Below are 26,798 nucleotides of genomic sequence, written 5' to 3'. Positions count from 1 at the left end.
ATTTCAAAGCCGAAGAGCCGCTTTTTGCACTTTGCTCTTGGTCCAAGGCGTTCTTATTTCCCAGCCCTGCAGTGTCAGGCAGCATCTAACCTCCCTTGCCTGGCTTGGATGCTCCCATTCAGTTGCCGCGCGCGCCTCTTCCCCCAACGGAGGGTTCTATCCTCTGCGATGGGGACCCGGAAGTTCTGCTCGAGCACCACGAAGACCGGAGCCCTCGGGAGGCGAGCCGCCCGCTCCGGTGGCGCAGCGACCCGCCCGGCCCCGCCTGGCCCCGCCTCCCGCCTCCGCTGATTGGGCGAAGGGCGGAGCGGGGGGCGGGCCTACGGAGAAGCTCCAAGATGGCGGCGATGTAAACAGGGCTGCTGGTGAGCGGGAAAGGGCCGCGTCGCGGCGGGGCCGCGGTCGTCTTTGGGCTTGCGGGGGATCGCTGGGTTCACCCCCGGGAATGGAAGGGGGCCGATGAGGCCGAGCGACAGGGGAAAGGCGGGGAGGAAAACGTCTCTGCCGTTTGTGAATGTGGGAGTCTATCTAGGCGTCCCCCCCTCCCTTCCTGCGCGTTTGCTTCTCTGTGCATTTGTATACTGCCTTCCCTCGGTCCTCCCTTCCCCGTTTTATCCTTACAACACCCGTGCTAGGTAGGCTAGGGGAAAGGGGAAAATGACTAGGCGAACGAAGGAGAGTGACTCCAGTCTAAGCCCATTCATTTCAATGGGCTTGTGTGTGTGTGTGTGTGTTAAGTGCTGTCCAGTCGCTTCCGACTCATGGCGACCCTATGAATGAAAGTCCTCCAAAATGTCCTGTCTTTGACAGCCTTGCTCAGGTCTTGCAAATTGAGGGCTGTGGCTTCCTTATTGAGTCAATCTATCTCTTGTTGGGTCTTCCTCTTTTCCTGCTGCCCTCAACTTTTCCTAGCATGATTGTCTTTTCCAGTGACTCCTGTCTTCTCATGACATGACCAAAATACAATAGCCTCAGTTTAGTCATTTGAGCTTCTAGGGTCAGTTCAGGCTTGATTTGCTCTATAACCCACTGATTTGTTTTTTTGGCAGTCCACGGTATCCGTAACACTCTCCTCCAACACCACATTTCAAAGGAATCTATTTTGGTTCTCGTAGGTTATCCGGGCTGTGTAACCGTGGTCTTGGTATTTTCTTTCCTGACGTTTCGCCAGCAGCTGTGGCAGGCATCTTCAGAGGAGTAACACTGAAGGACAGTGTCTCCTCTGAAGATGCCGGCCACAGCTGCTGGCGAAACGTCAAGAAAGAAAATACCAAGACCACGGTTACACAGCCTGGATAACCTACGAGAACCAATGAACTCTGACCGTGAAAGCCTTCGACAAAATACGGAATCTATTTTCTTCCTATCCGCTTTCTTCACTGTCCAGCTTTCACAGAAGGAGAGTTACCCCAGTCTAATCCCATTCATTTCAATGGGCTTAGCCTGAAGGAACTCTCTAAGAATGCGCTGTAAGAGATCATGCATTTGAAGGTGGGTATTCGGGGCTCTGCTCCCAATCAAGAAACAAGAGCCTTTCCTTCACTTTTCGGTCCCCAGATCCTGTTCTGGGTTATGAATTAGGCTGTAGCAAATTGTACCAGAACAAAACGGGACCAACAGATGCTTCTGGGGGTGGGTAGGTGGGGCGTGTCGCCACGCCAGATCCAGTTGTATGATGGCCAGCAGTTCTGAGTGTGGGAAGCTCAATTTGGTAGAGAACATTTTACATGGAGATAGTAAAATCTTTACTGCCATTTATGGTCTGCCACTGTAGGACAGTGGTTCTCAAGCTTCCTGATGCTGCGACCCTTTAATACAGTTCCTCATGTTGTGGTGACCCCCAACCATAAAATTATTTTCGTTGCTACTTTGTACCTGTTGCTATTTTCGTTGCTATTTTGCTACTGTTATGAATCGTAATGTAAATATCTGATATGCAGGATGTATTTTCATCACATAGGGAGACATTTTAGATGTTACGTTAGGTTTGCGCAAGGCAGCTAATTGTGCTCATGAACATTCAGCAATTCAGGGGAACCATATTCTCCGCCTGGGATCATTGGAGAAGCCAATACAGTAAATAAAAACAAAATACACCAGAAGGAAATAAACTCCCAACCTCAATTCATTCACAATCAAAATCTCCCTGCCCTTGGAAGGAGTGAGCCGTGAAGAAGGTGAGCTGTGACTCATGAAAGGCCATGTACCCTGCCAGAAATGTTGTTAGTCTTTAAGGTGCTAGATTCTTGCTCTTTACTACTGCTGCAGACAGACTAAGACCCATCCCGATCTATCTCCTTGGAAGTTTTGCAAACACACAAAGCTGCCTTCTACTGAATCAGATCCTCAGTATTGTCTACTCAGACTGGAAGCGGCTCTCCAGGGTCTTAGGTCAAGGCCTTTCACATCACCGAATTTCTGATCCTTTAACTCAGCTGTTTCCTAACTGTTCTCCATGGAGCACTTGGTGCTCCGCGAAACATCTCCTAGTGCTCCATGATGATACTGGAAAGAAAAATGCTACTGTCATTGCTAAGTGAAAATTAATGACTAATTTCTCTCCTGAAAAGTGCTCCATTATTCAAAAGGTTTGGGAACCACTGCTTTAACTGAAGATGCCGGGGATTGAACCTGGGACCTTCTGCATGCCAAGCAGATGCTCTGTCACTGAGCCATGTTTTGCTCTTCCTTCCTGAAGTACCGAGACTTTGAACAGAATGTCCTGAGGGGTTGCAACGTCCCCTTTTGTGAATGCTGCCATCGCCCCCCCACCCCCAAAGGCAGTTTTCAATGCAGAAACCGTGGCAGGGAAGAGAAGGCAGAAACCAAGCACAAAAGCTGAGCACAACCTAAGCCTCTCTCACGGAGCCCGCAACGGCTCCCCCTCAGACAAGAGACCCTGGGGAGGGGGAGGAAACGGCGGAGGGCTCCAATTTGCCCGTCTGAGCCGCCTCAGGGGGCGAAACTCATCCCCGGCGTCCCCAGCGCAGAGCAGCCTCCCGTCCCCACGCTGCTTGAGGAAGAAGCCACCGCGGCTCCCGCCAACTGCGCGGGAGGGGACGAGGGAGGGAAGGGGGGGAAAGGAACGTTGGCCTCATGTGACGCAGCGTGGCCAATGGCGAGGTGGGTTTCGGGCCTGGTGGGGCGGGAGGGGGAAAGAGTGAGAGAGCGAGTTGCTGAGGTGGCTTCCTCCCTTTCCTCGTCTGGGGAGCCTGAAAAGGGGGGTGGGAGGGGGAAGAGCCCTGCGCGGGGTCTGAGGGAGTTTTCCGATGGTCTTAGGCGACCCCTGTGAAAGGGTCGTTCGACCCCCAAAGGGGTCACGACCCACAGGTTAAGAACCGCTGGTTTAGAACCTTGTTCTCAAGTTCTTTTACAGGAAGATTTGTTCCTTGTTAAAGATGTGCAAACATTCACATAATTGGTGTTAGGGTTGCCAGCTTCCAGGAGGGGCCTAAAGTTTCCCCAGAATTACACTTGATTTTCAGGCAGCAGAGATAATTTCTTCTGGAGGAAATGACAGCTTCAGTGGGGGGTACTCTAGGCCATCACATCCTTATTGAACTTGCTGCCCTCAACTTTGTCGTCCCAGCATGGTGTAGTGGTTTGGAGCAGTGGACTCTAATTTGGAGAACCAGGTTGGATTCCCCACCCCTCCACATGAGCAGCTGATGCTAATCCGGTGAACTGTATTGGTTTCCCAACTCCTACACATGAAACCAACTTGCTGACCTTGGGCTAGTCACAATTCTGTTAGAGCTGTCTCAGCCCCACCTACCTCACAGGGTGTCTGTTGTGGGGAAAGGAAGGTGATTGTAAGCTGGTTTGATTCTTCCTTTAGTAGGGAAAGTTGGCATATAAAAACCAACTCTTCTTCTTCTTCTCCCCAGGCACCACTCCCAAATCTGCAGGAATTTCTCAAGTCATAGTTTGCAACTGTAGATGAGATGCTTATTTGCTCTGAGCATGTGTACAGGAATTGCAGAAAGACTAGCGCTGGGCCAATGAGGAGCATTGTTGGAACTCTAAGCAGGTTGGCTTGGATGCTCTGAACTGGATAACAAGTTGCCTTATTGGTTCACCTTAAAGGAAATATTTGGAATTGTAGGGTTTAAAAGCATTTAGAACAGAATTTGAGACTGATCTTCCTGTAGAGTACAGCTATAATGCTTAGTTGACTAATCTGTTTTATTAAACCACCTATTCCATTACGAACCTACCTGACCACTGTGCTCATCTTCCAAGACCCTGGTTTGGATGCCGCTGCCTTCTGAGATTAGATAGATGGCAACCTGGGAGAGGGAACACGTCATGGGACCTGTCATGGACCATAACTTTGGAACTCTCTCCACAGGGAGACTCGTCCCCCTTTCTTGCTGTCATTTGCCAGTGGGTGATGACTTATTTGTTTTGTCTGGCGCTGCCTCAGTAACCCCTCCTTGCTGCCCTGTGTTTTAATTGTTTTTATGCTTATGTATGTGTATTTTAGCTTTGTTTTTTTTAGTGTTATCATGATATGTTCTTGCTTGGATTTAGGGTTGTCAATGATGTTGTTTTGTTTGGTTTTAATGTATTTTTAAAAGGTGACTTATATTATGTATGTTTTTAATCTTTTAGCCTCCTTGGTGGCCTGAAGAGGGCAAAAAAGCAGGGTATAAATGATGTAAATAAATTGAGACTACTTTCCCAACCTGTCAATTGGAACATATTTTTCTTTTTAAAAAGTTTAACACAGATACTTCCACCCTTCCTCCATGTCATCTTAGAAAGGTCATGTGAGAGAGAAAGGGTGATGTCTCTTGTGATCAAAAAATGCTTTTTCTTTCAGCACTGCTGTTTATGTGAAGATAAGATTTGTACTAAATTCTTACAATTAAACAGTTACTCTAGTGATGGTCCTGCTGTGCACCCGCTGGACTTTGTCATGGATAGTTCAGCCAAGCGTCAGTGTAACTACCTACCTATCATCCACCAAAGAACATTAGCCATTTTAGGCACATCAGCAGCCTGAAAAAGAAAAGGAGCCTTTTACATTTTTACTTGTGCAGTTTTCCCTGCCTGAAGTCCATGAATGACCAAACCTGAAATGATTCATTCCAAATCAGTGGGATCAGGGTTTGGGAAACCTTTGTCAATGGTAAGAGACTTGAAGCAGTCCCCTATTTTTGTTAGGCTTTAAATTTCACTAGGAACCTTTCCATGCATGTTCTGATGACTTCTTTGTATCTCTGTGGTACCATTTTTATTTTATGCTCTGACTCTTTTCACAAATATGCAGTGTTTATGCATTTTTGGAGAACTGCTTAGTGATCACGTTTGTGGAAGACTGAATTAGTTGATTTCCTGACTTGAGGAGACTCATTGCAATTGTATGGAAATCCTTTCTAAAAAATTCAGCAGTTCTATCTCTGTAAAGGAAAAAGTCACCTTTGGGTACACCTGGCGTCACGGTTATGTGGTTCAGTGCTGTGCCCAGTGGGCATATCTGTTATATTTCCGGACTTATTGCGTCAATACACAACACTGCCCTGTATGTTGTCTTCTAGCTTTCTTACATGGTCAGGTCAACTGTAGCCAACTGTGGCTTCTCAATGGATGTATACAAAGTGAAAAAGTTTGCCTTAAAGTTGTTGATGAACTGCATGCAGGACACTTAAAGAGATATCGAAAAAAAATCTTTCAAAATTATTTTCTTTTAAAATATCCAATATGTTTTTAGCTATCTTAGCTATAGTTCCCTTATTTTGTACACCTTGTTGATGGCCTTCTATTCTTCTCTTTTTAAGCACAATTCCATTCTGGACCATAGCTATCAGTTACAAGCTACGCAGGTACAAAAGTACTTGAAGTTATTATAATCAGTTGAGAAATGTTTCTGAAATAGGTCAGTTGTGCGAACTGCTCGTTTGATAAATGCTAAGATGTTGGGCATTAATTCTAGCCAGCCTGTGTAAGCCACTTAGAACTTCAAATGGAAGAGTAATTATTTTTGTAATGCTGTATTTTTCTAATTCTCTTTGTACATCCGAAGGATTTGTTTTCCCATTCAGTTTCCAAACTTAGAAAATCTGAATGATGAATGGATTGTTAAGAAGTAAGATGCATGAGAAGTTATTACTCTAGTTGTATTACTGCTGCAGAATCAACAATCTTTCAAGGCATGTGGAGGCGGGGTGGGTGGGTTAAAATGTTCTCCATAATAATGAGTGTTTTGGATATCATTTTATACCTAGATATGTGGAGTGGTCTGTTGCCTCCCGGTGTGAATGAAAGTGATGTTGACACAAGTTCTGATGATGAAGAAACGTTGGAAGGTCCTGTGCCCATCTTAAAAAAGGAGAGAGAACAAAAAGATTTCGGAGGAGCTCAAACTTCTGACTTCAAGACTGGGAAACCTAAAAGTATTCCTGAAAGCAAACCTGCTTCAGCAGTGGCAGATGATATACAGGAATCCCAAACATGTCCTTCTGGAGTTTCTTCAGATATGTGGAATGTAGGTTCAATTACGACTCCATGCATGACTGAAATGAAAGAGTAGCATAGTCACCCCTTTTGCTAAAATAAGAAGTCATGTTCTTTCGAATGGATTGCTATTTTAAGTTGTGAACTGAAAAGAAATTTCTGATTTTTACTGGAACATAATTTTAACTGAATAGTGTTTTAAGGTAATAGTAAAGGAGAGACTTGTGATGAATTCTCTTACACAACTTCTCATGTCAGGTGTAAGCACACAGTCTTATCCATCAGGATCCGTTTTCAGATGTGGTGATTTAACATAGGGTAAACCAGAACTGGAGAACTTGTTTTGAGTAGCTAACCAAGATAGGCGAAAAGAAAGTCTGTAGAAAGGTTTTCAGAAGTTAACTTCTTTTTATTAACCTCCAAATAAATGCCTTTTTCTTCATAACTGTCGTCCACTATGAGGAGTTATAACTTATCCATCTATGAGTATTCTTATTTCCTTGATACATTTAACAATTGTGTTATGCCTTAGCTGCATCTGGAAACTTCTCAACTAGTTTTGCAAGCCCCAGTGGGCTTTGGGGATGTGTTTTCTAAACAGTAGCCCTCTATATCTCATGGCCAAACATTTTCCAAGCTCAACTATATTTGAAGAATAGCTTTACATATGGCATGGAGGTCTTTTGTTTTAACAAGCCCAAATTTTAGGCCTGCCTGAAGTTTGAAATTGATGCCTGAAGAACATTTCTACGTAATTAAAGGTTCAGGATGTGAGAGTTGCCACAACAAAAACAAGGATAGTTGGTCAACTCAGTCTGAAGCTCCCTGACCGCTCCCCACCCCGCTCAGCTATAAGGTTTGGTCTGTTTTGCTTGTAGAAGCTAGGCATTCTGCACCAGCGGTAATTCCTCCTGCATTTTCCCATTGTATTCAGGGTTGCAAGTGGATGGGAGAAACTTGTGCTGTCTGGGAGCTCTGGGTATTGGAGCATCCACAGTGCTCTGAATAGGGCTGCCAGGTCCCTCTTCACTACCAGTGGGAGGTTTTTGGGGAGGAGCCTGAGGAGGGTGGGGTTTGGGGAGGGGAGGGACTTCAGTGCCATAGTGTCCGATTGCCAAAGTTGGCATTTTCTCCAGGTGAACTGATCTCTATCGGCTGGAGATCAGTTGTAATAGCAGGAGATCTCCAGCTAGTACCTGGAGGTTGGCAAACCTAGCTCTGAATCAAGCTATATATGTCTAATGCTTGAAAATTTGGACCAGCAAAATGCAGCTTTCACAAAAGAGGGACATGACACACCATAAATGTTGAATGTTTCCAAGGGGAAGCTTATTTTTTACATTCATTGACTGTAATGAACAAACGAATCTCCCCCGCCCCCGAAGTTTTTCACTTTGCTTGTTTTCTCTTTCAACAGAAATTTCAGAATTTGCAGAAGAAAAACTTTGAAATGAAAACCCAAACAAATCAGAGAGAAAGGGGACGAAAGAGGAAGCGTTCCAGAAAAGGTTTGTTTTTTAAAAAATTGATACAAGTGCTGGGAAATGTAATGCTAGTGGTTGGTTGAAAATGCTAATGGTGGGTATTCAAGTTGTAAAGTGGTTTAGTGGAAGGCTTAGCTGGCACCAGTGACACAAATGCTTTGTGGTATATTGAACTTTAGGATGGTCTATGATATGGCTGTGTTTCAGAGGAATTAAACATATTTATCATTGTCAAGCTGTGCGGCTAGTTCTGGATGTCTGTTTCTCAGACAATATCTTTCTTTCACATGACAAACTGAGAAGGGTTTGAAATATCTTTTTGTAGTAAGAGAGGAGAGGCTATTCTTCAAGAAGACGTCCAGGGCCTTCAGGCTTGCCTGGTGTAACTCTTCAGATCTTGCCACCATTTTTGCATTGCCTTTAATATTCCATGCGCTTTCCTATGTTTGTCATTTATTCTTTCAGTGACCACATTACGCAGGTCATTTCTTCTAGTTTTATTGGAGAACTGAAGGTGAGAGAGAGTGACTTGTGAAAATAAGTCCGTGACTGAGCTGGGGTTTAATTTCAAGATTGGGTCTCACACACTGCTAATTGAACTTCAGGGGTTCTTATGTGTATTTTGATTGCAAGGCAATTCAAGATTTAAATAATTAATGAGTTTTGTGGTGGCATTTGAACTAATATTTCTGTTCTTGTAGATGCACAGTTGGTTTGACTCTGGAATTTTGTGCCCGAAACTTTCTTTTTAAAAGTACTTGTCTCCACCATGCACAATTTGTGTGAGGACCCTGGTTCCTGCACAGAGCTTTCCCCTTTTTTGGTTTCCCTTCCTGTATGCAGGAGGGTATAGTAGCAGCATGGCATTTCACAATGCTTCTTTCAGTGCATGTGGACAGTGATCACAGCATGTTATATTATTAGGTTTAGTATAAAAGAGTTAGATAGTATGGATTACATTGCTATAATTATTTAGAAGCAGTTAGAACAGTAAGGGCTTGACCCTATTTGTGTATCATCTATATACCTACACATAGATGATATACCTGCACAGATAGAGTCAAGCCCTTTCTGTACTTACCTTAGTTCTGTGAAGGCATATCATCTGTAGGAGCCAGTGTGGTGTAATGGTTAAGATATCGGACTTGGACCTGAGAAACCTAGGTTCAAATCCCCACTCGCACCATGGAAGCTTCCTGGGTGACCTTGGGCTAGGGTTGCCAGGTCCATCTTCACCACCGGCGGGAGTTTTTGGGGGTGGAGCCTGAGGAGGGCAGGGTTTGAGGAAGGAAGAGACTTCAATACCATAGAGTCCAATTGCCAAAGTGGCCATTTTCTCCAGGTGAACTGATCTCTATCGGCTGGAGATCAGTTGTAATAGCAGGAGATCTTCAGCTAGTACCTGGAGGTTGTGCAACCGAAACAAAAGCTAGTGCCCCAAAAGTGACTACTGGAATACTCAAGCACTTATGGCAAAACAGACAGAAATATGCTGATTAGTCAATCACTATATTGTGCATACAAACACAAAATGCAAAACAGTGTTATACACAAATCAATTCCAAAGAAGAAAGTTCAACAGCCCGTATAATTTAAGGTCCTTGCAGCTTGTAAAGGAGTCCTTGGAAAACTACTTCTGAACGTCTCTTGCCTTGAAAACTGTACAGGGTCTCCATAAGTCAGCTATGACTTGACGGCAACAAAAATAATTGTCTATGTCTAGGCCTCCCCCGGGTGTGCCTAACACCAAGCCCATTCTGGATTACGGGAAGCATATACAGCATATTTTCCCCATCACAAACTGGAGTAGTGCCTCCTTGTAAAAAAAAAAGTGGAAAAGGAAGAGGGAAGCAACGCTCCGTGGGCACTGTGCTATGATAAACCAGATCAAGCCCCTAAGTCTTTTCTTTTGTTCTTCATGGATATTTCTCACAAATGTTAATGCACGTTTCTTTTTTTCCAGTTAAACTGAAAACAGATAAGAAAGAAGAGAGGTATTTTTTTTAAAAAAATGCTATATTATTTAAAATGAAATTTAAAGTGTTTTGCCTTTTGAGTGCCTTTAGGTTGATTTGTTTGTGAGCTCAGTTAATATTTCATGTCTACACAAACATTCAGTTTGGCCATTCAAGTAATTTAATTTCATAACAAAACTACATTTTTTAAATTTTTGCTGCTAAATGTAGATATGGCCATAGATTAGTTACATCCTCATTTTAGCCTTAGATCAATAGAACAAAAGTAAATAAAACTTCATGATAATTTAGCAACCTGTAATCATTTCCAAGTATACTTGTAGAATGAGTCATCCTTTCCAGATTCAAAGATAGTGTAATGAAGAATATTTTAATTTACATTTTAATGTCACATTTGAAAAATATAAGAGTTCCATGCAGCTGTTTTGTGTTTTTCTTTGTAGTCAACAATCCACAAATGAAAGCCAGTTGAGAGAGCTCACTCAGTATTTTGGAATCAACGATAGGTTTGAATCGCTTGCAAGCAAGGAAGGCAATCCAAAGGTGATTTATTATTCAGAGTTCCTCATTTAAATGCACTGTTCTTCAAAGGACAAAAAGCAACCATAACTTAATCATACCTTTTAATGATAAGCAATTATATACTTTCACCCATTAGCAAGAATAGATTTTGCCCACTCTGTGCAAAGAACCTTGTTTCCTTTGTTTCTGAGGAATCACTTATAACAAGACCATGTGAAAAACTGTTTTGTTGTTTTGGTCTTTCTTATGTATCTGTTCAGATTCTTGATCCTATAAATCCTAGAGCTGCAACATGCTTTGAAGCTACTCTGGTCTTTTTTCTTTATCCCAGGTTGTGTATGTTGCTGGTTTCTGATTAATGTAAGTTGCTTGGAGACCTAAGGTTCAAAAGTGATTAATGTATATTAAAAATTATATCCAAAGAAAGCAGCCACAGTCTATAAACGTATACTGATGTTTTAGCAGAGATTTCAGTTTAGCTTTAAGTATTTTAGAGCCATCCTAGATTTGGATTACATTTACAAAAGTATAAAACAGACTTCATTGGTCGTTTGCATTAATGCCTTCGTATCTCAGATCCAAGGGCATTGTTGAAAATGCAACGTTAATTTTTTGGGAGCTATCGTGAGTGTGAGATTTTCTGTTACTGCCACAATACTAATAATTATTTTGCTGCTAGGCCATTTTCTTTTCTGGTCCTCTCTGACATGAGTTCCTTTGTGTTATCTGCTTATTAATATTTCTTAGCAGCCAATAACAAGTTATCTATTTCCCTTTTGCCTTAAATAACAAAGTAGATTAGGGTGACCTGTGAAAACATATAAAACACACATATATAAAGCAAAAACTTAATTCCAGTGACCAATTCTTTTTAATTAAAAGATGATTTTTTTTCTAGTAAAATCTTGACACAATATCAAGTTGTAATTATCATTCTATTTCCTTTTTTTCTTCCTTCATCTATATTACAAGTATAGTGTTCCATAAAGATGAAACTAGAGTTTCAGGGCAGAAATCTATTACATTATTATTATTGCATTCATTAGTGGTCGTTCATTTGTAAATGTTAACTCAAGACAAGTTAGGATTTGCCCGTGTTATTAGGGCTCCTTCTTATTGCTTGTTTTCAAAGATTAAAAATGTAGTCTTCTTTTTCACTTGACTGTCTGCAGGCTTGGAATCAGTAATATAGTGAAGTAGTGGAGTGGCACCATGCCAGAATTTTTTTGGAGAAAGATAAGATCTAAGAACTGAAAAGACAGAGTGGTAATTGGCATTCTTCATATTATTTGACACATACACATCACATTTTATTCAGAGGAGCTCGAGGGATGGAACAGATAAGTCAGATATTGAGATAAAATTTTACTCTGACAGGCGTAAACTAGTCCATGTAATTTTTTAAAACGACAGTATTTATCCAACACATAAGGTGGAACTAATACAACAATTTGTTCTTGAACAACCATTCTGTGAGTAGTTGATGATACTGTTCGTTAAAAATATTCTATGTGTAATTTATTATACAGGAAATTAACGCTATTTAAATGAATATTATTGTGGATATGAACTTTATTTTGGATATGATAACTATCCTTGAGCATATGTTTACAATGTTCAATTGGTATTTTACTGGGAACTTTTTTATTTGACATTTTTTTCCAGTCTGGCCTTGAAATCAGCATAGACAGAGCTGTAGCTGATGGAGATATTGCACAGGCTGATGAACTAAGTGATAGATTAGCTACTCGAGAGGTAAGTTGATCTTTATAGATCTTTATAGTATGGTTAATAAATATGCTTAGATAGTTTATCTCATTTGCCTTGTTCTTTCAGGAGATACATTTTTCAAGCATATGGTTAGAAATGGGCTATTATAGTTGAACAAGTGGGCACCCACAGCGACTTGTGGGAGACAAGTCATTTCCCCCGTCCTCACTATTTCCTCTTTCCTTTCCTGAAAGCCCTCATAGCCTCTCCCTTTTTCCAGCTTCCTTTTCTCCTTAGGGTTGCCAGCTCCAGGTTGGGAAATTCCTGGACATTTGGGGGTGGAACAGTAAGAGGCAAAGCGACCTCAGCAGGGTCTAATGCCAAAGAATCCACCCTCCAAAGCAGTTCTCCAGGAGAACTGATCCCTGTGATCTGCAGAGCAGTTGTAATTCTGTATGCTCTCCAGCCCCCACCTGGAGGTTGGAAACCCTCGTTCCCATGGAGGAAATGGCTGCTTTGGAGGGTGGAGTCTATGGCATTATAACCTTCTGAGGTCCAGGAATTTCCCACCCAACAGCCAACCTACCTTTATCTGGCCCTCTGTCTTAAGCTTTCCGTCTCCCCGACAGCCAAGGAAAACTGTGGCCCAATTGTGTCATGCCAGTCACTGGGCCAGGCCCACTTGCATGGTAGGGAACCCACAAGGATGTGTGTGTGTGTGTGTGGGGGTACATCACGTTCCCCTCCATCCCCTTCCTCACATGATTTCCTCTTTCCCTCCTCCTGCAACCCCCATATCCTCTCCCCTTTCCCTGTCTCATTCTCTCCTCCTCAGCCATTCACCAATGTACTTCTTATCTACCTCCCATCTTCAGCTATATTCATTATTTATTGCCTTCATTTTTACCCCACCTGTCTCCACAATGGGGACCAAAGCAACTTACATTATTCTCCTCTCCTTTTTATCTGCACAACAACCCTGTAAAGTAGGTTAGGCTAAAAGTATGTGACTGGTACAAAATCACCCAGTGAGCTTCCACAGCAAGATGGGAATTCGAACCTTGGTCTCCCAGACCCTACTCTAAAGCTCTAACCGCTATTCATAGGGTGTTTGCTGTTGAACAGTAGCAAGCAGCCTGACCTAGTTGAGTCATGTAAGTTGGGTAGTTTCAAGTCACGCAGAGGTTGCCAACCTCCAGGTTGGACCTGGAGATCTCCCAGAATTACAACTGAATTCCAGTCAACAGAGATCTGTCTCCATGGAGAAAATGGCTGCTCTGGAGGGTGAACTGTATGGCATTATATCCAGCTGAGGCCTCTTCCCTCCCCAAACCCTGCCCTCCTCAGATTCAACTACAAAATCTGATTTTGTCAGATCGGCAGGTACCGAAATACCCTCCCCCATGATATTATACACCTCTCTGTCTTTGATTACTTCTGACTTCAAGAGAAGATGGGAGGAGGAAAGAATTGCAAGTATAGTGTTGCCTTTAAACAACATAATATTACATTTTATGGGTAGAAATATGACAAGTGCAATAAAACCCAAATACTAGTTTTAAATTAGCATTGCCAGAAACGGAAGAAGGCACTGCAAAAAGTAATTGCTTACATGTATATTAATATTCTTCTAGCATATCTTGTAACTCATCAGTTTGACTTTTGCAAAATTCTTTTATATTTATTTATTTAAGCATATATACTCTTTCCATACTGGAGACTCAAAGCAACTTCTATACAAAATATACAGGTTAAATAAAAACAAGTGGGGGCCTGCGAAACTCACGGGAGGAATCCCATCCCCCACCCCATTGTTCCTGGCCACCTTCCTCCCTTCAGTCCTGCTCTTTGCCAGCTTGCCTGGCACTGCACCGGGCAAATGCAGCCAGGCCTCCCCTCTCCCCCCATTTACCTAAAAGTCTGGCTGTCACCACAGAGAACCAGGTCCCATCACCCCCAGAGCATCCCGACGCTTTGCATAGATGTACAAACAGGCACTTAGAATGCTCTTCCAGATGATGGGATATAAAGTCACCTTGGATAGAGGCTGGTTTTGGCAGCATAGCTCACAAAGGGTTGCAGGCTACAAATCATTGATTAAAAGCCCTCACTTCTCTGGCACTTGTACTATGTGTTCTTGCAAATAGAAAGAAAACTGCTTTAATGGTTTAGTCTGGTTAATTAGCCAGAAGATGCTGTCAACTTTATCCAGTCGTATAAGAAATTGGAAATATGTTTCAATGCACCTTTTATTTTATTTCAATTTAAAAATTTTATTTTGAAATTCCTTTAAAATGTCATTTATGCAGAACTGTATGCAGTTTGGGGTGAGGCTCTGAACTTTGATTGCTTCAGAGCTTAGACACCTAAGAACTTTGTCGGTTAACCCTTTTGTGTATTAATCTGTCCATAAAAGTGACATTTTAAAGCATTATATTTATTGATTGTATTTTCTTGAAAATATTGGAATAGAATCAGTCTCTCTTTTAAGATGATAGCTCCTTTTAAGACAATAGTCCACAATTAATCTCCCTTCTAACATAAGGCTTGAGCTATGAAAGCCTTAATGTTAATGTATTTATACAACCTAATATTCTGGATGGTAGTTAGTAACAGTATTTTTATTTTACATTTTTTTTGGTATGTGAAATGTTATGCATCCTTTTGTTCTGACTGCCATCACTTTGAATTCGGTTCTGGGGGTGGGGGGAATAAGACAGAGGCTCCAGTAAATGGAAACATTTCACAAAGGCAGCCCCTTCCAACCCTCAGAAAGCTGATTGAATTGCGGAACCCACATGAACAAACAAACATGTGGGTCAGGAGACTTTAGGGTGGAGGGAGAAGAAAAATGCCCCCTTCCTCCCCTTCCACAAGTGCAGGTCTGGTGATAGAAGGGGGAGTGGGGGCAATTTCACCTCCTTTTCCTCATCACTGCAATCCCCTGACCTTAATTGTTTGGACCCTCTTCAGTCCAGAAGGCAGTTGCCTCAGAGTCTCACCCCATGGCCGCCGCAGGGTGTGTCCCTGTTTCTGTTGGTGAGTGGACCCTTCCCCTCTCTTTGTCCCTCTCATTTGGATATAAGTTTTCAGCCACATGCTTTAATTCTCAGCTGATGGCTGTTGAAGTGTTGCTTGCTCAGCTTTGGGGCGCCTCCCCTCTTTCTGTCATGCCTCGACCACTCTGATATGCTGTTTCTCACCATTGAAGCTCCATGGTGAGAGCCAGTGTAATATGGTGGCTATTGCCTAACGTTGGGGGGACCCAGGTTCAAATCACCACTGTGCCATGGAAGCTTGCTGGGTGGCCTTGGCCCAGTCAACCACTCTTAGCCTTACCTGCCTCATGTGAGGTAAAATGGAGGAGAGGAAAACAATGTAAATTACTTTGGTTCCCCATTGGGGAGAAGGGCAGGGTATAAATGAAGCAAATAATATAAATAAATTATCCTTTCTTGACTACGGTATACTATATTGAACTCTTGGTGGGAGGTATATGGATTTCTTCTAATTTAAAAAAAAACACACACAAAAACACAGGAGTTTTCCTAAGCCCTATACGTGTGCATTTAGGGTAGAGCTTTGGTTACTCCCTCCTTCCTTCACATGAAATTCTTAATCTTCAGGAATGTAGCAGAGTGTACTTAATACAGGGTGAGATCCCTTGAAGACATCTTCCTTGCTTTTCATTTTACATCAAGTCCTTGGAGAACAGAAAACTGACCACATGCTAGCACAGAAACCTTGAAAAAGATTACATAGATACATAACTTATCTCCCATTTGTATTTTTATGTTAAATACAGTATTAAATGTATTTTAGTACATTCAGTACAAATGTATTTTAATATACTTGTGGGTTAAGTTGTGTTAGCGTAAGGGGGACTGGGTGTTCACTGGATGAGTGTGTTCTTTAGAAATCAGGTATGTAGATTTTTAATCGGTCATATTTTCTTTTTCAAGAGACAGTAACTGGAACCTGCTGATAAAGCCTTTGCTTTGAGGCATAGATTCGAGAGTTCTTAAAGCTGCTTCCTTCCTTAATAAGTGAAACTAATTTTTGATGTATAACATTTCTAAGCCTGTGAAACTGATAGAGCAGTGTCAGTATTTTGGGGGGAAATAAAACCAAAAATAAAGAGATGCCTAAGAAGACCTATGAAAACATGCTCTGAAAGGCTAGGGAATGCCAAAACAGGTCTAAAACTTAGTCTAAACGTAGAAATGAAGCACTTGTTGCAGACTGTATTTGAGTACAGATAGTCATGCTTTGGCATTGCTGAGAGGTTCTGCAGAGGGTTACCATTCTGTTGATTCTGGGTGTGCTTTTAGAAGCTGTGTGATATCTGCAGACCAGGGTATGGTTTGGGTTTGAATTGCTGTATACCAAATTCTTACTACTGTGATCTCTTCTCTATTTCTTTTGATATTATTTTGAATTGAGTAATTTCCAAGTTGTCAAGAAGGGGTGATGCGTGGACTTTGGCACCTGCAAACCCGAACCCTGAAAAATCAGGGTCTGGTATAACATGAACAAAGGTTATATGTGTAGGCAAAATCTGTGCATTGCCCCCTTCAGACAACATGGCAACTGTGCATGCTGGGAGGAGCACAGATGCTGCGCACTTCCAATATATACAATTGGCAGGCTCCCAGTACATGTGATTGTAATGCCTGGGGAATCCTTTTATGTTCAACAATTCTACTTTTATTAGTGCTTGCCGCTGATTTGCTAGAAACAGAAATAGAAGCCACATAACTGGTAATCAGAGTTCTCTGCATCTTTTGGGAGTCTAGTGGGATGGAAAACCGTTGATGGCCATAAAATTACCAGGATTCACTAGCAATGCATTGAAAAGCATCCTTAATTCAGAAAACATCACATTCATCCTAAGTTGGAAAATGCTGTTCCATGGTTCTCAATGACCATGGTAAGAATTCAATGCCACGAACCCCCCTCCACTTTCTCAAACACTCAGGTAAATGTAACCTGTCTGCAGACATCTCAAGAATAGTATCAGTAATATCTTGAGTCTGTCTCCTTGAAGAATTTCAGAGTTTCCTATTTTTTTTTAATGCTTTTATTGGAGTACTCTTCTCTCTTGCTGAAATTTCAGTGGTTATCTGTTATCTTTCTATCTAATTCTGAGCACAGCCCCAGAGTATGCATCAAAAAAAATAGTACAAACCTAGAATCCTGGAGCAGTCTCATTTAAAGCATCACATCTAAATTTGCCCTAACTGTACCCCAGCTGGCACACGGTTAGAGTCCCTACAATGGCTAGAAAGGGGAGAATAATAATAATGTATCGAATTTTTAGGCCATTCTATCCTGACAAGTCGGGCACAGAGCACCTTACAACATTAGTTATACAATTTGAAACCAATACAATATATATACAGGCTAGAACATCAATTAAAATCAAAACAGTAAATAATTGATTAGAACATCAATTAAAATCGGAAGCGCCCCCAACAGTTGCGGAACAGAAGAGAGGGGAAGGAGAGAAGGGAAGCCAGCAGGATAGAACCTGTTACTGTCCTCAACCATATGCCCGGTGGAACAACTCTGTTTTGCAGGCCCTGTGGAATGGGTTTAAGTCTTGCAGGGCCTGGATCTCACTACAGGGAGTGTTCCACTAGGCAGGGGCCAGAGCCAAAAAGGTTGTTTTTGCTTGCCTGGGGATAGCTGCTGCAAAGCTTGGGCTGTTATTGCCTTTGCAACTAGCCTCGAGCAACCTAAAATCAATCCCGAGCATTTTGTTGCTTGTCCCCCACTTTTAGGTACCTAAGAGCCAAAGGAAAAAAGCTGCCTCAGAATTCTTAATCAGTGATAAATTAACTCCCCATGGTTCTAAAAACTGGTTCTCCCCCCACAAGCCAGATTGAGAAACCCCACAGCATTCCTCATAATGTCAGCAGGAGCTCACTGGGGCTTTCAGATTCACCTCCTTGAAAGCCCCTAAAGTGGCTTACCTTACAGCATCCCCTCTCTCCGGCAAGTTGAATACTGCCGTGATGGCATCCCAGGCACCAGGGATCCTGGGAACGGGCAGTTGTCGAGGGTGCCAGATAGTTTCCATGGTACTTGTCATCTGTGTCCTGTGCTATTTCAATGTTCAAGATGTTGAGAATGAGGGAGAGCTTTCTTCCCTCCCAGCAGAATTGGATATAAGTGGTTGCCGGCAGGAGAAACGTTTAAGCCATACTGGTCATCTCGTATTGAAGACAAGCATTACAAGCCACCAGAGTTCATGATCTGAATCTGGGGATTACAAATTTCAGCAACATCACTGTTCTTCGCATTAAAGGTTCTTGAGTTGGTTTGTGACGTTTGTCAGCTACTCTTGTTACAGAGTGCTACAGCCTGTTAACCGGAGGGCAATAACAGAGACAAATCTCTGACCAACACTGTATTTCCCTGCCAAATTACACTTTAAAATGTTGCATTGCTGCAACAACGGTCACACTCCAAGTAGGAACACTGCTGTCAAAACTGCTTAAGCATTAGCTTTCGGTTCTGGCATTTTGGTGTGAAAGATGTAAAATATCATAATTTTACAGCGAAGCCATGTGCTTTGCTGTAAAAACCTTAATTTTTTTAGTATAATTAAAGAAATTAATTAGCTTTTTGTTATGATACTATTCTTGTGCAACCGGAACATTCTCTGTGCCATTATTCTGAGTGTATTCTCCCAGTTTCCATTGCCCCCTGCCCATCATGCTAACAATGTGCAGTAATTTTTCAAGGGGAATGCTGTTTTGATAGTGCACGTTTAGCATATAACAGAGTTATTAAAGTTTATGCTTTTAACTGTTTTTGGGGGGAAATATCAAGATCAACTAATACAGTCCCACTGAGATTCTTATTTCCAGTTAATAGATGGAGCACAATCTGGGAGTTTATCCATGTCAGTACCCCTCAAAATCAGTGGTGGTGTTCTTCATTCATTTTACTAGTATTTGTGCAGTAGAATCTCTTGTCCAATTATTTAATATAAACACAGACCACAAAAAAATCGTAGACATATATTGTCACATTGTGCTATTCCATGGCTCAAAGTGCTTGAAACACATTGTGATGAAAAATAATAAATTCTAAATGTTTAGGTTATAGGAAAAAAATTAGAGCCAAACCCATTTTATTTGTTACTACTTTTTCTGTCTCATCCTAGTGAAGGTGTTTCTTAGTTTCTCTTCAGATTGAGGTTGTTTTCTCTTAACCCCCTGTCGTACAATAAAGGTTATCACCTAGGATTATATTCATATGCTCTCTTAATTATGTATATCTTCTTTTTAAAAACCTTAAAAAAGATTTCAGATGTTACAAGTCTAATTAAAGAGACAAAGCACAGTTTATACTGTAGATTTTTTTCCTGCAGTTCAATTAATCAGCATGTTTTCTCTTTTAATTAAAACCATTTTAGTAAATTAAAGCCCACAGCAAAACACATATATAATTTGTTTGTAATTAGCTCTTAATTGGTGGTAGTTGAAGCTTAGCACCCTTGGTTTCTTTCTTCATGATTGCCATTTTATTAGCAGCCAGTCATTAATTAATCTTTTTTTCTAATTAGCTTATAAAACTGTTGATGGCACATTATTGTAAATGTGATTTTAAGTTCAAAGCTTGTTAATAAGCTTTCTTACTTAGAAGAACAGAGATAAAGAAATTGCTGAAAACAGTACTACAGTTCTTTTTTTTAAAACAGCCTTTCTTACAAGGCGACTGTGTAAAACATCTAACAGCTTATAGTTAATTTTTAATGCTTTTTATGAATGGAGGAAGTTTCTTGCATGTAAATATTTAAATCTAAAACAAAGCTTAAATATAAGAACAATTTTTGTATCCATTCTACATAACGGTGTCGTCTGCACATAATTTGATGCTTCAGTATCCAGCAGTGGAAACCCAGCAAAGTCTTTCACACTAGAAGTTGAACAAATCATTGACAGAAGATCATTCTCACTTCAGAATCCACTCAATATTCTTGTTTGCTTTATATATTTAATATACATCAGCAGTGGATAACTCCATAATATAAAAGGGGAAAATCATTGCTGCAGGCAGAACCTGAAATAACTAGATTCATATTTGATGAGAAACTGTAATATAGTATTAAAAGGCTGTTTGGTTTCTCTGATAGACCGCAAGATGCTTCAGGACCTGTTAGAATAGAGATGTTCCGTTAAAACCCCTTTGGGTTTAGCCTTTTATAGAACATACCTACATATGACATTTCTGAATCTAGTCTTGAATGTTCTGTCTCATTATTCATGTCCTAGAGAAGTCGGTATTTTACAATAGTTCTTTGAAATAAATCTTTATCTGTTTTTGGAATTTTATTCCGCTCACTCAGGAGCTTAAGGTGATGCCCCAAACGTTAAAGCGCAACTATTTATGAACCCAACCATGATATATTGTAATACAAAACGTTAAAACCAATACACAGCTAACAGCAGAGGTGTCTGTCATTGGCTGCTAAAGGGCAGCTTCATCGAAAAAGCTTTGCGTTGCCCCCAGAAGTAAACCGGGTCACAAACAAGCTTCCGTAGGGAGTGGATTCCATGGCCTGGAAGTGGCCACTGAGCTAGCTTCCTCTTGATCTTCCAACTTGGTGTATGAACGACTCCTCTAGGAGAGCATCCTCAGTAGATTTCAAGAGCTATGATGGGTTATACCGACACCCTCGTGTAATATTGCAATCAAATATTTCATGTAAATTCTGTTTGTTTTGAAAGCTAGTGTTGATATATTTTGCAGCTGGGATGAGAGAACACATTTCCTCTTCTCTTGCCGCTCCAACTTTATTTACTATTTCAACTTCAGCTGTTTCTTGGTGTGTGTGTGTGTGTTTTAATTTCAAAAAGGGCGTTTATGATGCTGTGCAAGAAACACTAAAAAGGGATAGCTGACAAGGAAAAAATTAAAAATTGGATAAAAAGTAAATGAATAATGTCATATTACTAAAAAGATGAGAGGCTAATTTGTGCCGACTTTTTGCTAATTTTGTTCAAGCCTCAAAATGAGGAGCTGTCACCCGTTCTGTGTAGCACTGATGACAGTGCCAATGATCCATGAAATAAGCTGCCGCTGGCTTTGTTCTGATAAGAATGAACAAATCTGCACAATGTACGGCTCCCTGAATCTCATTTTCATACTTGCATGCAGGCTAAAAGAAATAAGCTGTTTGCAGGCTTGATTAATCAGACATTTGAGGGGGTTTTGTCTCTTTGATCTCTTTCGTCTCCTAGGTAACTTGCTTGACATTAATGTTGAGCTTGAGTAAAGACAATCAGGAATTGTAGACCAAACTGATATAAAAATTAAAGACCTTAGCACTTTAAGTACTTCAGTAATGGTTCCGCTTTACTTCAGAAAACATCTGTTTTCATTTAATTAAAGAACAAAAGGGAATAGTATAAATATTTTTCATAGAAACCTGTTATTCCACAATAAAGTTGAAGTATGATAATTGGTATTTTTAAATAAGTACCTTTATACAATTCAGAAATTTGTTGTTAGAGATCCTGGATGGATATAATTTTTTTTATGAAAGATCATGGATAACAAGTTTGCAGTTATGCTGTATTAAGCTGCAAGAGCAAGATATTTGAAATGATTATCTGTAAACTTCAATAAAGTGATTTTTGCCTCTTAGAAAACTAACTTGATTAAAAAGTTTGTCTTTTAAAAATCTGTACTATGTTACAAGGATGAACCAGTATGTCTACATTACTTCCCAATATGATTTACACACTTTAAACCTATAAAATTGAAAGGAATTTTTTTTAATGTCGCAGTGCGTTTGCTTGAGGTTATGCAGACGCTTTTACAAATCTTCCAAGTGGCTGTAAAGATGAATGCCTCAAGGGTCTAGCCAGGGCCCTGCTTTTCCAACCAGCTAAAGCCCTTATCTTAAATCCAAGCAAAGTACCATTAATCTTTTTGAAAGACCTTTTATGGCTTTTAATATATCCCAAATTAGAACATTTTACACCCTTGGTTCCTGAAATGTGGTGATAAAAAGCCTTTAGAGCTTAATTTTCCTTACTGCGTGCTCTGACCAATTTGCAGTTCTTTGTGATAATGTTTAGACACCTTAATTAAAATGCAGCAAAATATTGGATGTTCTATATGGAAAATGCTGATACTTCGACTACACAAGAAATTGTTGTATATATTTTTATCCATGTTTTATTGCTTCTTACCAGCATTTCATTTTGTTATATTATCTGATGACCTGAAACATTTTTTTTAAAATGTAAAGCCATTGACCAAGACTTTAAGGGACTTATTTTGGGATGTGAGGGTGTGGGTGGGAAAGCAAAGTGCTTACACTGAACCAGGCATGGCTGCGTTTAATTGTCTACAACACATCAGTCCCTGAATCGTAACATCTTATTCTCTCTGCAGCATATCCATAGGCACATAAATACTGCAAAAGAGTGGACTATTTTTACCTGTTTTAGAGACCTATTTTTCCAAGGCTATAGGAGTCACAAGGCAGCAGTCCAGAGAACTCTGAACTCAGACAGACTCAGTGGAAGGCAAATGTTTACAAGCTAATAAATGTTTACAAACGCTAGCTAATAGTAGATAAGTCTCCCTCTGTGTAAGGACAGACTTGAATTATTTTTTAAAATGTATATATGGCCCTGACCTGGATAGCCAGGCAAGCCTGATCTGATCAGACCTCAGAAGCTAAGCAGGGTCAACCTTGGAATTGTTTGGATGGGAGACCTCCAAGGAATACCAGGGTCATGACATAGAGGTGGGCAATGGCAAACCACCTCTGAACATTGCTTGCCTTGAAAACTCTAGGGGGTCATCATAAGTCAGCTGTGACTTGCTGAATGGTATTTGTAAAGGGACAATTTCAGCCCATTCCTGAGCCTTCGGCGGCTGGGGACGGTGTGGTCAAGGCACTGCCGTGGTGCCTCCAAAGCCGTTCCCCGCCCGCCAAAAGGCATTAAAAAGCCTTTTAAAATTTTTTTTGCCCCATTGAAAACAGTGAGGCTGTGCCAGCAAAAAAGCTGGCGCAGCAACACTGTTGTTGTCAACTGCATACCCGGGGCAAAAGGGGTCAGGAAGCTGCCTACTGGAATGCCCCCCCAGCACACTGGCATGGGGCTTTGTGCCAGTGGGACGCCGGCAGGAGGCCAAGCTGGCATCTCTGGGGAGGTTGACATGAGTGGCCCAATGCCGGCATCCCTGCCCCTCACAGCAGCGCAAGTGGTGCCGGCGCAAGCAGCATGGACACCAGCGTGGGCACTTGTGCTCCTCCTGAGCTCTTTCCCGCCAAGAGTTCAGGAATGGGCTGTTTGATTCCTATTTATAATAATAAAAACCATCTGCTCCCTATGGTTTAAAATTATTGCTTGTGCCCTCTTGCATAATTACCTTTTTAGTGGTTAAAGTATAGTTGATTCCTTTGACAGATTTCTGCTCCATATTCATGATTTATTCTTTTAGCCCTGCTTAGTCTGGTTTTCTTCTTCTTCTAAGAATGGCTTATAATTAGGTCAAGTTTGAATGACTATCACAGGATGTCTTACAGTTTTACCTAACAAAAATTGGAGTTTTAATGGTCATGAATGGCAGCTCCTATGCACATACTTGGTCCAAGCAGAGACTACCTATTGTGTTTTGGTGAGCTCTCTGTGTAAATTACTGTTGTATGTGTGAAGCTGTACTTGACACCAAAGAAAATGATGACGCTCAGATGATGTGAACTTTAATGTGTGCATCAAGCAAATAACCGCAGCCACTGGACTAAATCTCATGTTTGTGCTGAGCCATTTGGCCCATAGGCCACATGTACCAAAAACAATTTCTGTAGTCTACAATTCATAAGGGTGTGGTAGGACCACAATGAATTAATTTTAATTAAGATGGATAGAATGGAAATAGCTCTGTGGTATTAGATCCACTGACAGTCAGATTATTCATATTCTCCAATATGCCTTGCTCTCATCATTCCTCCTTTAGTAGGTGATGTGCTTATAGTAAAGCCTGAAGAATCTGCTAGAGATTCAAACTTCGTGATCTGGACAGTGAATACCCAAGGAGCTAGGCAGTAACCCCCCTCCCCCCAAAAAAATTATTTACCATGAGGATTTATGAGTTTATCTAACGGGTAGGTTGATGAGGAAGATAGATACTGGGTTGTCATGGTAAAAGTACCACATTTACATTTTGAACCATAGGCAGTAGTCTTCCAGCACTAATTATAAACATCATAGTTAACTATATTTGTTTCCTTTTCAGTCTTAAAATGTATGACAAGTTGGGAGACATCCAGTGGGCGAAGGGGGCACAGCAAAAGGAAAAGAGGGAACTTGCATATGTGTACCTACACGTCTATGTTTCTCTACGTTGGGAGAGGCATGAATGCCTACATCCCAGTTCTTACACTCAGTGGTCATGTGCAGGGAAGAAGGGTACTCCCTTCTGTGGACTTCCATTGATCTTTTGTGCACATGGGGTCTTTCCTCTCTGCACCTTCTCCCACATCCTTGTTTCTTTTGCCTGACCCCCTCTGCCCTTCCTCATGTCTTGCATCCTTTGCCTTTGAACTAGGGGAAAGCTCCTCCAAGGTAACCCAATTCACTATGTTATTTAGCAGATGCTCTCTTCCTATGATAACTTTGAAAATATGCACCTGCAGTTTCAAGGGATCCTATTTTATATGTGTGACACAAAACATAAGTAATGTGCTTTTATTTTAAAATGGTGTATTTGTGTTTCATTGTGCAGTTCTTCCCCAAAAATATTCATACTAATGAATATTGTTTTGCTCTGCTTTGGGACAGCAAAAATTATTACTGGTTGTGTTTGCATAGGTTTTGGTAGTCAGTAGTCTTAACAGTGCAATCCTGTGCAGAGTTATACGCTTCTACGTCCATTGAGGTCAATGGACTTAAAGTGATGTAGCTCTGCTTAGAATTCTACTGTAAATATATCAGAAACATACCAATGCCAACTGAAATAAATAGCAAAAACAGTGTCATGCCACTTCTGTGCTTCATTGGAGATTTTATAGGAGTTGTTCCTTATTGGTTGTGCTCTTATTTGGCCACCTAGAATTTGCATTTTAGATCTTGAGATTCTCTTTAAAGTGGCTTGAAGTCATAATTAATTGAAATCTCTGGAACCCCCAGCGTAGGCTAAAGAGCTTCCATATGTGAATCAGTGTTTTCCTAATCTTCTGGTCCCATCACAACTTTTTGTGCTGCAACCGTGGACCATTTCAAAAGTTATCTTAAGAGTCCTGTGTGTAACTTGAATGGACTTCCAAGGCCACCTGCATATGTGGAATCTTCTTGTGTTGGCCCCCCAGATTTTAACCATTGTGAGTAATCACTTAGAGTCATTCAAATCCCAATGACACCCATGAAAGGATGGTTTTTGAAGTTGTTTGGTGTAGGATTAAATTTTTCTGGTTTGCATCTCTAGAAAATATCTAATCCATCATGATTTGTTATATAGCATACTAGTCATGTTGTGCATGCTTGATGGAGAAAATCATAGTGATGAAACAAATTGGTTTGTAAGTTAATCTGGTGTAATTTAAATTGGTGCTGATATTCTAAATAAAATAATAAAATCATGAATGCTAAATTTAAATGTGTCATATTATTTGCTGTACATTATCTTATGTTGATTTCATACTCTGAGCCTTTTGGAGCATCTCCCGAGCTTTCCCTTTAAAAATTGCATCTCTTTAAAGAAGTAGCCTGTGCAATTAAATAATGCATCCAACTTCTAGCCAATGGATGCTTAAATGAAACAATGAAAATGTATTATTGTTGTTGCATGGTCATCTTTGCCTTGTTTCAGAGTGTCCTAAAATTAAATGTGATGTATACTTGAGTTTAAATTTTCTGTTGCTGATTTTAACCTAGCATAGGTCTGTCCTGCTGCTGATTTTATGTTGTGTGTGTTGAATAACTAAATGACAAATGGGTGTAGGTATAGGTTTGCTCACTCAGATCACCATCATTCCAGCAATTTATTGGAATATGCACAGACAAGGTCCCGTGGTGGCTTGAGGCAGAACAAATATTATCCAAGTGAAATTGTTGGTACATTTTGTTGATTTCTCTTACTGTTATTTTTCCTTAGCTTGGTGTGAAAATTGCCAAAGCTGTTGCCTGCCGAAATTTCGTAAAAATGAAACACGATGCAGAGGCTTCTCAAGAAGCCAAAAAGAAAAAGAAGCTTGCGTGGGGGTATGTCATTGGCCTTCTTTTATTTTAAACTAGTAGTAGATCTGTGTGAATTTAACTCAGAGTCTCTTGGATGTTTTCTTCCTTCAAATAGGCTTGTACTAATCCTTATTTGTTTAATTTGACCTTGGTTATTTCCTTAAGTACTGCATCTATTTAATGTAGAATCTTTACTACAACTGATACATTAATCAAATGTTTATACTTTCTTTTTTGTAATTACTGGAGTATTTAAAACCCTAGTTTTAAAACCCTAGCTATAGCTAATAAAAGAAGTTTGATTTAAAACTCCCCATAGTGTATTTCAGCAGATACTGACATGTGTTTGTATTTCTTTTCAGATTTGAAGCCAAGAAAAGATGGGAAACAAAAAGCAACATGGGATACATGTAGTTAGTTTGTGCCTTGGATGGAAG

At 40.8% G+C, this 26,798-nt stretch overlaps 1 protein-coding gene across 1 annotated transcript; it reads left to right on the top strand.

Moving 5' to 3' along the window:
* The first annotated feature begins 348 nt into the window (after window positions 1-348).
* On the top strand, window positions 349-26,798 carry FAM204A (family with sequence similarity 204 member A). The gene is made up of 8 exons (XM_056850186.1): window positions 349-365; window positions 6,231-6,490; window positions 7,877-7,967; window positions 9,907-9,937; window positions 10,363-10,462; window positions 12,107-12,196; window positions 26,279-26,385; window positions 26,724-26,798. Exons 2-8 carry the CDS (start codon window positions 6,233-6,235, stop codon window positions 26,773-26,775), a joined length of 729 nt encoding a protein of 242 aa, XP_056706164.1. The 5' UTR covers window positions 349-365; window positions 6,231-6,232; the 3' UTR covers window positions 26,776-26,798.

This window comes from Euleptes europaea, chromosome 5 (genome assembly GCF_029931775.1).
Source record: "Euleptes europaea isolate rEulEur1 chromosome 5, rEulEur1.hap1, whole genome shotgun sequence".
Lineage (NCBI taxonomy): Eukaryota > Metazoa > Chordata > Lepidosauria > Squamata > Sphaerodactylidae > Euleptes > Euleptes europaea.
The sequence above is the reverse complement of the archived record's forward strand: the minus strand, read 5'-3'. Positions and strand labels throughout refer to the sequence as shown.

Bases quoted from the DNA above. Each gene is read 5' to 3' on its own strand.
- FAM204A (XM_056850186.1), top strand. From the start codon at position 6,233: ATGTGGAGTGGTCTGTTGCCTCCCGGTGTGAATGAAAGTGATGTTGAC. The intron at 7,968-9,906 runs GTTTGTTTTTTA...CTTTTTTTCCAG, and splicing joins GAGGAAGCGTTCCAGAAAAG to TTAAACTGAAAACAGATAAG. The intron at 26,386-26,723 runs GTATGTCATTGG...ATTTCTTTTCAG, and splicing joins AAAAAGAAGCTTGCGTGGGG to ATTTGAAGCCAAGAAAAGAT.